The 11,058-nt window shown below is 52.9% G+C and overlaps 1 protein-coding gene across 1 annotated transcript; it reads right to left on the bottom strand.

Moving 5' to 3' along the window:
- Positions 1–6,626: 6,626 nt before the first annotated feature.
- On the bottom strand, positions 6,627–10,518 carry LOC104066478 (guanine nucleotide-binding protein G(I)/G(S)/G(O) subunit gamma-3). Its single transcript, XM_054052529.1, has 3 exons — positions 10,330–10,518; positions 8,522–8,626; positions 6,627–7,391 (listed from the first exon to the last, which is right to left on the bottom strand). Exons 2-3 carry the CDS (start codon positions 8,618–8,620, stop codon positions 7,263–7,265), a joined length of 228 nt encoding a protein of 75 aa, XP_053908504.1. The 5' UTR covers positions 8,621–8,626; positions 10,330–10,518; the 3' UTR covers positions 6,627–7,262.
- Positions 10,519–11,058: the final 540 nt, after the last annotated feature.

The raw sequence follows: 11,058 nt of genomic DNA, 5'->3' as shown, positions 1-11,058 counted from the left end.
GAAAAAAAATACCGTTTTGTGGGGAAAAAATTCCCATCTTGGCGGGAAAAATCCTATTTTGGTGGGGAAAATTCCCATTTTGTGGGGAAAAATTCCCATCTTGGTGGGAAAAATCCTATTTTGATGAGAAAAATTCCATCTTGGTGGGAAAAATCCCTTTTTTGTGAGAAAAATCCCATTTTGGTGAGAAAAATTCCCATCTTGGTGGGAAGAATCCTATTTTGGTGGGAAAATTCCAATTTTGTGGGGAAAATTCCCATCTTGGTGAGAAAAAATCCCATCTTGGTGGGAAAAATCCCATTTTGTGGGGAGAAAAATCCCATTTTGATGAGAAAAATTCCCATATTAGTGGGAAGAATCCTATTTTGGCGGGAAAATTCCAATTTTGTGGGGAAAGATTCCCATTTTGGCAGGAAAATTCCCATTTTGTGGGGAAAAAATTTCCGTGTTGGTGGGAAAAATCCCATTTTGGTGAGAAAATTCCCATTTTAGTGAGAAAAATCCCATATTTGCGAGAAAAATGCCATTTTGGTGAGAAAATTCCCATTTTGTGGGAAAAAATCCCACCTTGATGGGAAAAAATCCCTTTTTTGTGAGAAAAATCCTATTTTTGTGGAAAAAAAATGCCATTTTGGTGGGAAAAAATCCCATTTTTGCGAGAAAAATCCCATTTTTGGGGGAAAAAAATCTCATTTTGGTGGGAAAAAAATCTCATTTTAGCAAAAAAATAACCATTTTTGTGGAAAAAAATCCCATTTTTGTGGAAAAAAATGCCATTTTGGTGGGAAAAAAATCCCATTTTTGTGAGAAAAATCCCATTTGGGGGGAAAAAAATCCCATTTTGGGATAAAAAATCCCATTTTGGGGGAAAAAATCCCATTTGGGGGAAAAAATCCCATTTTGGGGGAAAAAAATCCCATTTTGGGGGAAAAAAATCCCATTTTGGGGGAAAAAATCCCATTTTTGAGGAAAAAAATCCCATTTTGGGGGAAAAAAATCCCATTTTGGGGGAAAAAATATCCATTTATGAGGAAAAAAAATCTCAGGGGGGGAAAAAAAATCTCATTTTGGTGTTTAAAACCACCATTTTGGCGGAGAAAAAAATGTTAATTTTGTGGGAAAATGTCCCGTTTTGGCGGGAAAACTCCATTTTAGTGGAAAAAAGGAATTCCATCGCTGTTTTCCCACAGATTCCGATGGGAAACGGCTTTGGGGGGGGGAGGGGGATTTTTTGGGGGGAAATCCCGGAAAATCCCAACTTTCCAGAAAAATCTGGGAATGGTGGGAAAGCGCTGCCCCTCCCCCCCCCCCCCCCCCCCCCCCTTCAAATTCCCGGGAAAAACGGTTCCCAAAAAAAAAGAGGAGGGGGAAAAAAAAAGGCGTCGGCGCTGATGGGTTCATTCCCTTCGTTAATTGCGTTAATTAATTAATTAAGGGGGGGCGGAGGGGGCTTTTTGTGCTCCCCCCTAAGGAAAAGGGGTCCCTTCGTTAGCGCGAAGGCCCTTAATTAGCGCAAAGGCCTCTGTTAATGAGAGCCCCTTCGTTAGCGCAGAGCCCCTCGTTAGCGTAGAGGCCCTTAATTAAGGCGATGGGGGCGCTGTCATTAATGAGAGCCCCTTAATTAGTGTGAGTGGGCGCCCTTCGTTAGTACAGAGCCCCTTAATTAGCGTGATAAGGGTGCCCTTCGTTAGCGCAGAGCCCCTTCGTTAGCGCAGAGACCCTTAATTAATGCGACTGGGCTCCCTTCATTAGCACAGAGCCCCTTAATTAGTGTGAGGAGGGCGCCCTTCGTTAACACAGAGCCCCTTCGTTAGCACAGAGCCCTTAATTAGAGTGAGTGGGCGCCCTTCGTTAGCACAGGCCCCTTAATTAGTGCAAGTGGGTGCCCTTCGTTAACGAGAGCCCCTTAATTAGCGTGAGAAGGGCGCCCTTCGTTAGCTCAGAGCCCCTTCGTTAGCGCAGAGCCCCTAATTAGTGTGAGCAGGGCACCCTTCGTTAGCACAGAGCCCCTTAATTACCGTGAGAAGGGCGCCCTTTGTTAACGAGAGCCCCTTCGTTAGCGCAGAGCCCTTAATTAGTGTGAGTGGGGTGCCCTTTGGTAATGAGAGCCCCTTCGTTAGCGTAACTGGGTGCTCTTCATTAGCACAGGCCCCTTAATTAGCGTGAGTGGGTGCCCTTCATTAGCGTGAGCCCCTTAATTAGCATGAGTTGGGCGCCCTTTGTTAACGAGAGCCCTTAATTAGTGTGAGTGGGGCGCCTTTCATTAGCACAGAGCCCCTTAATTAGCGTGAGCAGGGCGCCCTTCGTTAATGAGAGCCCCTTCATTAGCACAGGCCCCTTAATTAGTGCGAGTGGGCACCCTTCGTTAGCGCAGAGCCCTTAATTAGTGTGAGTGGGGCGCCCTTCGTTAACACAGAGCCCCTTCGTTAGCACAGAGCCCTTAATTAACATGAGAAGGGCGCCCTTCGTTAACGAGAGCCTCTTCGTTAGGGTGAGTGGGGCGCCCTTCGTTAGCACAGAGCCCCTTCATTAGTGCAGAGCCCTTAATTAGTGTGAGTGGGGCGCCCTTCGTTAATGAGAGCCCCTTCGTTAGCACAGGCCCCTTAATTAGGGTGAGAGGGCGCCCTTCGTTAGCACAGAGCCCTTAATTAATGCGACTGGACGCCCTTCGTTAGCGCAGAGCCCTTAATTAGCGTGAGTAAGGCACCCTTCGTTAGCGCAGAGCCCCTTAATTAGCGTGAGTGGGTGCTCTTCGTTAGCACAGAGCCCTTAATTAGCACAGAACCCCTTAATTAGCGCGACTGGATGCCCTTCGTTAGCGCAGAGCCCTTAATTAGCGTGAGTGGGGCGCCCTTCGTTAACGAGAGCCCTTAATTAGCGCTGTTCATTACCGCCCTCCCCCCCCCCCCCGGGGCAGTGCTGAGAGGGCTCTTAATTAATTGAGGGCCTTAATTAGGGGCAAATTCCCATTTTTCCCCCCTTAATCCCTATTTTTCCCCCTTTTTTCCCCCTTTTTTTCCCCCCTTTTTCCCCCCCTTTTTTCCCCCTTTTCCCCCTTTTCCCCCTTTTTCCCCCCTTTTTTCCCCCTTTTTCCCCCTTTTTTCCCCCCTTTTCCCCCTTTTTCCCCCCTTTTTTCCCCCTTTTTCCCCCTTTTTTCCCCCCTTTTTTCCCCCTTTTTTCCCCCAATTCAAATTTTCTTTTTCCGCCTTCGAATCTGCGGAGAATTTGGGGTTTTTTCCATGGGTTTTTTTTTTTCCCGCCCGGAGCCGACGGAAAAGGGGGAAATTGAGGGCTTTTTAGATAAAAGAAAAATGACCAAAAAAAATACGGAAAATGAGGAAAACGTGGAAAGAAAAGGGAAAAAAATGTGAAAAAGTGTAGGAAAAAAAGGTGGAAATGGAAAAGAGTGGAAATAAAAGAGTGGAAATGAAAGGAAAAATATGGAAATAGAAGGAAAAATGTGGAAATAAAAGGGAAAGAGTGGAAATAAAAGGAAAAACGTGGAAATAAAAGGGAAAATGTGGAAATAAAAGGGAAAATATGGAAATAAAAGGGAAAGAGTGGAAATAAAAGGAAAAATGGAAATTAAAAGAGTGGAAATAAAAGGGAAAGAGGGGAAATAAAAGGAAAAATGTGGAAATAAAAGGAAAAATATGGAAATAAAAGGGAAAAATGCGGAAATGAAGGGAAAAATGTGGAAATAAAAGGGAAAGAGGGGAAATAAAAGGAAAAATGTGGAAACAAAGGGAAAAATGTGGAAACGAAGGGAAAAATGCGGAAATGAAGGGAAAAATGCGGAAATAAAAAGGGAAAGTGTGGGGTGAAAGTGGTAAAAAAGGGAAAAAATTGGAAAAAGAGAGGAAAAATGTGGAAAATAAGGGGAAAATGTGGGAAAATGTGGAAAATAAGGGAAAAATGTGGGAAAATGTAGGAAAAGTATGGAAAAGTATTGGGAAAATGTGGAAAATAAGGGGAAAATATAGGAAAAATGTGGAAAAATAAGGGAAAAATGTGGGAAAATATAGGAAAAGTGTGGAAAAGTATAGGGAAAATGTGGAAAATAAGGGGAAAATATAGGAAAAATGTGGAAAATAAGGGAAAAATGTGGGGAAATATAGGAAAAGTGTGGAAAAAATATACAAAAAAATAGGAAAAAAGAGAGAAAAATGGAAAAAAAAGAAAAACTATGGCAAAAAGGAAGAAAAAATTCCCACTTTTTCCCATTTTCGGGATGGGGGGGGGGTCCCTCCAACCCCCCATTTTCTCTGTTTTGTGGTGGTTTTTGGGGTTTCTTTTCTGTCGGGGGGGGTTCCGTCCTCGGGGGATTCCGGAGGGTCCGAGCGCCTCCGAGTCCGTTTTTAGAATAAAGAAAAGAAATTGAGGAGTCTGAGAGCCTCGAGGGGGAATTTGGGGAAATTTAGGGGAATTTGGGGCAATTTAGGGGGAATTTGGGGCAATTTAGGGGGAATTTGGGGCAATTCAGGGAATTTGGGGCAATTTAGGGGGAATTTGGGGGGATTTGGGGCAATTTAGGGGAAATTTGGGGCAATTTAGGGGAATTTGGGGCAATTTAAGGGGGAATTTGAGGGGATTTGGGGAAATTTAGGGGGAATTTGGGGCAGAATAGGGGGAATTTGGGGCAATTTAGAGGGGATTTGGGACAGTTTAGAGGGGATTTGGGGCAATTTAGGGGGAATTTGGGGCAGAATAGGGGGAATTTGGGGGGATTCGGGGGAATTTAGGGGAAATTTGGGGCGGTTCAGGGGGGATTTGGGCAGTTTAGAGGGGATTTGGGGCAATTTAGAGGGGATTTGGGGCAGAATAGGGGGAAATTGGGGCGGTTTAGAGGAGATTTGGGGCAATTTAGAGGAATTTGGGGCAATTTAGGGGGAATTTGGGGCAATTTAGAGGAGATTTGGGACAGTTTAGAGGGGATTTGCGGTGGATTAGGGGGAATTTGAGGGGATTTGGGGCGGATTAGGGGGAATTTGGGGCAGTTCGGGGGGAATTTGGGCAATTTAGGGGGATTTGGGGCGGTTCAGGGGGGATTTGGGGCAGAATAGGGAATTTCGGGCAGTTTAGAGGGGATTTGGGGCGGATTGGGGGAATTTGGGGCAGTTCGGGGGGAATTTGGGCAATTTAGGGGGATTTGGGGCAGTTTAGAGGGGATTTGGGGCAATTTAGGGGGAAATTGGGGCGGTTTAGAGGAGATTTGGGGCAGAATAGGGAATTTGGGGCAGTTTAGAGGAGATTTGAGGCGGATTAGGGGGAATTTGGAGCAGTTCAGGGGGAATTTGGGGGGATTTGGGGTGGTTTAAGGGGATTTGGGGCAGTTTAGGGGTATTTGGGGCAGTTTAGGGGTATTTGGGGCGATTTAAGGGGGATTTCGGGCGGTTTATGGAGGATTTTAGGGCAGTTCGGGTGTTTTGGGGGCATTTTAGAGGGGTTGGGGTGGATTAAGGGGGATTTGGAGTACTTGAAGAGGGATTTGGGGGGGTTTATGGCTTTTAGGGGCATTTTAGGGCGTTTGGGGGCGTTTTAGGGGAATTGGGGAGAATTTGGAGTGGTTTTGGGGCCATTTTATAGGTTTTGAGGGGGGAATTTGGGGCGCTTGAGGAGGATTTGGGGGGATTGGAGTGGATTCGGGGGTGGGGGGCACTTGGGGTGGTTTGGAGGTGGTTGTGGAGGTGTTTCGGGCGGTTTAGTTTGGAGTTTGTGGGTTTTTAGGGCAGATTTTGGGGGTTTCGGGGCCGTTTTCGGGGTGGGGGGGCGGGTTGGAGCCCCTCGTTGCCATGGCAACCGCGCCGCCATCTTGGCGCGGCCCTCACTAAGATGGCGGCGGCGCCTCTTGGGACCCCGCCCCCTTCCCATCGTCCCCCGCGCGGCCTCCTCGTACCCCCCCCTTCCCCCCGCCCTTTGCCGCAGCCCCGCGTTGGATGGAAGAGGGCGACGCCATTTTGGGACAGGAGCCGCCATCTTGCGCGCCGCGATACGCCGGACGCGGTGAAGCCGTTGCTGGCGCCGCCATCTTGGGTGCGGGCGCCGCCATTTTGGGTGCGGGCGTCGCCATCTTGGGTGCTGCCGCCGCCATTTTGAGTGCGGGCGCCGCCATCTTGGGGCTGGCGGAGAAGCCGTGATGGGCGCCGCCATCTTTGATAAGGGCACGGCCCCCCCCCCCCAATTAACACCCTTTAATTAATGCCACCGATTAATTACCTGCGGTTGTTACCCCATTAATTACCCCTCACACACTCCAATTACCCCATTAATCACCTCCACACGAAATACGCCATTAATTACCCCATTAATTACCCCCATGCTCCAATTACCCCATTATTACATCGCTTTTGCCCCATTAATTACCCCCCACCCACTAATTACCCCCCACCCACTAATTACCCCCACTAATTACCCCCCACTAATTACCCCTCCACTAATTATCCCCACTAATTACCCCCAATTACCCCCATCATTACCCCCCACTAATTAAACACCATACTAATTACCCCATTAATTACCACCCCCCCACTAATTACCCCATTAATTACCCGCACACTCTTAATTACCTCATTAATGACACTAATTAATCCATTAATTGCCCCCCAAACTCTCAGCCCAAGGTGGTGCCGGGGGGGGTCCTTTATTGTCTGTGGGGCAGAAGGGGCACTTATGGGGCAGAAGGGGCACTTGTGGGGCAGAAGGGGCGCTTGTGGGGCAGAGGGGGCGCCCCACATTTCTGCCCCCCCCCCACTTATGGGGCTGCCCCCCATGCTCTAGGGCAGCCCCCCAAGTGTGGGGCTGCCCCCCAAGTTATGGGGCAGCCCCCTAAGTTGTAATGTGACCTCCCCTGTCCCCCGGTTATGGGGCTGCCCCCCATGCTATGGGGCAGCCCCCTAAGTGTGTGAGAAGAGTGTTACAGGGCTGCCCCCCCCCAAGTCATGGGGCTGCCCCCCAAGTGTGGGGCAGCCCCCTAAGTACGATGGACCACCCCTTTAAGTTATGGGGCAGCACCGACATAGGATACAACCCCCCAAGTGTGATGGAAACCCCCAACTTGTGGGGCTGAACCCTAAATGTGGGGCAGCCCCACAAGTGTGGGGCAGCCCCCTAAGCGTGGGGCAGCCTCCCCCAAGCGCAACGCAAACCGTGGAGGTGGGAGGCGAAACGCCCGATCTAAGGGGTTCCCCCTTCCTTTGTGGGCCTGCCCCCCAACTTGTGGGGCTGCCCCCTAACTTGTGGGGCTGCCCCCTAACTTGTGGGGCTCAGAGGAGGGCGCAGAAGAACTTCTTCTCGCGGAAGGGGTTCTCGGAGGTGGGGACGGGCGTGAGCAGAGGGTCCTCACAGGCGTGAGCTTCGCAGTACGTCAGCAGCTCGGCCGCCGCCTTCGACACCTGTGGGGCAGCGGCGGTTAGGGGGCAGAGCCCCCCAAGTGTGGGGCAGAGCCCCCCCAAGTGTGGGGCAGAGCTGCCTGAGGTGTGGGGCAATGCCCTGACTTGGGGGGCAGAGCTTTGAGTTGGAAGCTGCTTCCCAAAAGGTAACGGTGTCCACGTCTAAGAGGCAGGCAGAGCTCCTAGTTGGGGGGCAGAGCCCCCCAAGTGTGGGGCAGAGGCCCTGAGTTAGGGGGCAGAGCCTTGAGAGGAACGTGTATAATGCAGCCCCCCAAGTGTGGGGCAGAGCTTAAGATGTGGGGCAGAGCCCTGAGTGGGAAGTGTGTAATTCAGCCCCCCAAGTGTGGGGCAGAGCTTAAGATGTGGGGCAGAGCCCTGAGTTAGGGGGCAGAGCCTTGAGAGGGACGTGTATAATGCAGCCCCCCAAGTGTGGGGCAGAGCCTAAGATGTGGGGCAGAGCCTTGAGTAGGAAGTGCCTAATGCAGCCCCCCAAGTGTGGGGCAGAGCTTAAGATGTGGGGCAGAGCCTTGAGTTAGGGGGCAGAGCCTTGAGAGGGACGTGTATAATGCAGCCCCCCAAGTGTGGGGCAGAGCCTAAGATGTGGGGCAGAGCCTTGAGTGGGAAGTGTGTAATTCAGCCCCCCAAGTGTGGGGCAGAACCCTGAGTTAGGGGGCAGAGCCTTGAGAGGGACGTGTATAATGCAGCCCCCCAAGTGTGGGGCAGAGCCTTGAGTGGGAAGTGTATAATGCAGCCCCCCAAGTGTGGGGCAGAGCCTTAGGTTAGGGGGCAGCCCCCCAAGTAGGACGCAGCCCCCTAACCGTAACGATACCCCCTGAATTTCAGGCTAAGCCTCCCGAGCAATAGCTCTGCCCCCCAAGCTATGGGGCAGCCCCCTAAGTGTGGGGCAGCCCCCCAAGTGCGAGGCAGCCCCCCAAGCTATGGGGCAGCCCCCTAAGTGTGGCTCAACCCCCAGCTATGGGGCAGCACCCACATGCGTTGCAGCCCCCTCCAACGTCACGCAGCCTCTCCCAAGCTATGGGCTCAGCCCCCTTCCCCAAGCTATGGGGCAGCCCCCCAAGCTATGGGGCAGCCCCCCAAGTGCCCCCCCGCCTCGCTATGGGGCAGCCCCACACCTTGATGCGACACAGACTGGCCTCGATCTTGAGCTGCTCCACCATCTTGCGAGCCTGCCCGATGCTCATGGTGCTGTTGACGGGGGTCTCGCCCTTCATGGGGGGCTGTGGGGGGGGAAAGGAACAAAAGTTGGGGTTCCTCTGCCCCCCAACTACATCCTCAGCGCCCCATAAGTTGTGGGGCTGAGCTCTGATCCCCCCAAACCACCTCAAAACTTGGGGGGCAGTGGGGGTGTGTGTGGTGTTCCCCATCACAAAGAAAAGGGGAAAGAAATGGGTTCTCCCCGCCCCCCCCCCCAACCATCCCATAATAAGAAGGGGGAGGGGTCCTGCCCCCCCCAACCATCCCATAATAACCCCCGCCCCATAAGTTGTGGGGTCTGACCCACACAAAGACCCTTTAAGATGTGGGGCAGAGTTTTTCTCCACCTCCACACCGCCCCCCTAAAACCACCCCATAGGATAAGGGGTTGGTCCCCCCCACACCTGCCCCATAACTGCCCCCCAAGTCCCCCCAATCTCCCCCTTCACCCCTTTTTTGCCCCCCAAGTCCCCCCAATCTCTTCCCTCACCCCCTTTTGCCCCCCCAAGTCCCCCCATCTCCCCCTTTTTCCCCCATCTCCTCCTGCCCCACAACCCCCATCGTCCCCCTCACCCCCTTTTTGCCCCCCAAGTCCCTCCATCACTCTCTTATTGCCCCCCAAGTCCCCCAATCTCTCCCCTCACCCCCTTTTGCCCCCCAAGTCCCTCATCTCCCCATTTTGCCCCCCAAGTCCCCCCAATCTCCCCCATCTCTCCCCTCACCCCCCTTTCTCCCACCCAAGTCCCCCCATCTCCCCTTTTTGCCCCCCAATCTCCCCCATCTCCCCTTCACCCCTTTTTGCCCCCCAAGTCCCTCCATCTCTCTTTTTGCCCCCCAAGTCCCCCATCTCTTCCCTCACCCCCTTTTTGCCCCCAAGTCCCTCATCTCACCTTTTTTGCCCCCCAAGTCCCCCCAATCTCCCCCATCTCCCCTTCACCCCCTTTTTGCCCCCAAGTCCCTCCATCTCTCTCTTTTTGCCCCCAAGTCCCCCAAATCTCCCCCTCACCCCCTTTTTGCCCCCAAGTCCCCCCATCTCCCCTTTTTGCCCCCCAAGTCCCCCCATCTCCCCCTTTTTCCCCTATCTCCTCCTGCCCCACAACCCCCATCTCTTCCCTCACCCCCTTTTTGCCCCCCAAGTCCCTCCATCTCTCTCTTTTTGCCCCCCAAGTCCTCCAATCTCCCCCATCTCCCCCTTCCCCCATTTCCCCCTTCCCTCCTTTTTGCCCCCCAAGTCCCCCCAATCTCCCCCATTTCCCCTTCACCCCCTTTTTGCCCCCAAGTCCCCCAATCTCCCTCATCTCTTCCCTCACCCCTTTTTGCCCCCCAAGTCCCTTCATCTCCCCATTTTTGCCCCATCTCCTCCTGCCTCACAACCCCCATCTCCCCCTCACCCCCTTTTTGCCCCCCAAGTCCATCTCTTTTTGCCCCCAAAGTCCCCCCATCTCTTCCCTCACACCCTTTTTGCCCCCCGAGTCCCCCCATCTCCCCCTTTTTGCCCCTCTCCCTCTGCCTCACAACCACCCCATCTCCCGCCCTTTTTACCCCCATCTTTTTACCCCCATTTCCCGCCCTTTTTCCCCATCTCCCCCTTTTTCCCCCCTTTTCTCCCCCTATTCCCCCTTTTTTCACCCCCTTTCCCCCCATCTCCCCTTCCTGCCCCCCATTTTCCCCCTCCCCCCGTTTTTACCCCCCCCATTTCCCCCCTCCCCATCTCCCCCCCCCACACCGTATCGGATCCTCGTAGCGGCTCTCCTCAGGGCGGGCGGAACCACTGCGATTTTGGGGGTGGGTGGGGTGAGGTGTGTCTGTTTCTGTCAAAACTGGGGGGAGGGCTTAGCCCCTCCCCCTGCCCCCACATTGAGATAGAAGCGAACACCCCCACCACCACCACCACTCACCCCATCCTTCGGGTGGGGCAATGGGCGTGGCAGGGGGCGTGGCTAAACGCCCCCCTTTTCCCCATAATGGTTCCGCCCACCTTATTGCTCCCTATGGGCCGCGCTTGTTGCTATGGCGGCGGCCGCAGTGGGCGTGGCCTCAGCAGGGAGGGCGTGGTCAGAGGGCCGCAGTGGGCGTGGCTTAACGACCCCCCTCCCTGTTGCCATTGGAGACGTGGAGGCAGCGTAGGGGCGGTTCGAGGGGGGATTTGGTGTAGTTTGAAGGGCCTTTGGGGTAGTTTGGAGCAGTTTAGGGGGGATTTGGGGCAGTTTTGAGGGGATTTGGGGGAGTTTGGGGGGTTTGGTGCAGATTGGGGGGATTTGGGGGGAGTTTAGGGGGCATTTGGGGCACTTCAGGGGATTTGGGGGCAGTTTGGGGGGCATTTGGGTGAGTTGAGGTGGGACTTGGGGTAGTTGGGGGCGGTTTAGGGGTATTTGGGGGCAGTTTAAGGGATTTTGGGGCAGTTTGGAAGGATTTGTGAGAGTTGGGGGGGATTTGGGGGCCGGGATAGGGTTTT

This window comes from Cuculus canorus, chromosome 34 (assembly GCF_017976375.1).
Source record: "Cuculus canorus isolate bCucCan1 chromosome 34, bCucCan1.pri, whole genome shotgun sequence".
Lineage (NCBI taxonomy): Eukaryota > Metazoa > Chordata > Aves > Cuculiformes > Cuculidae > Cuculus > Cuculus canorus.
Note: the sequence above shows the minus strand (reverse complement) of the source record. Positions and strands in the feature narration are given on the sequence as shown.

Coding starts and splice junctions, on each gene's coding strand:
- LOC104066478 (XM_054052529.1), bottom strand. CDS start 8,620: ATGAAGGGCGAGACCCCCGTCAACAGCACCATGAGCATCGGGCAGGCT. Junction 7,392..8,521: donor CCAGTCTGTGTCGCATCAAG/GTGTGGGGCTGC, acceptor GCTGCCCCACAG/GTGTCGAAGGCGGCGGCCGA.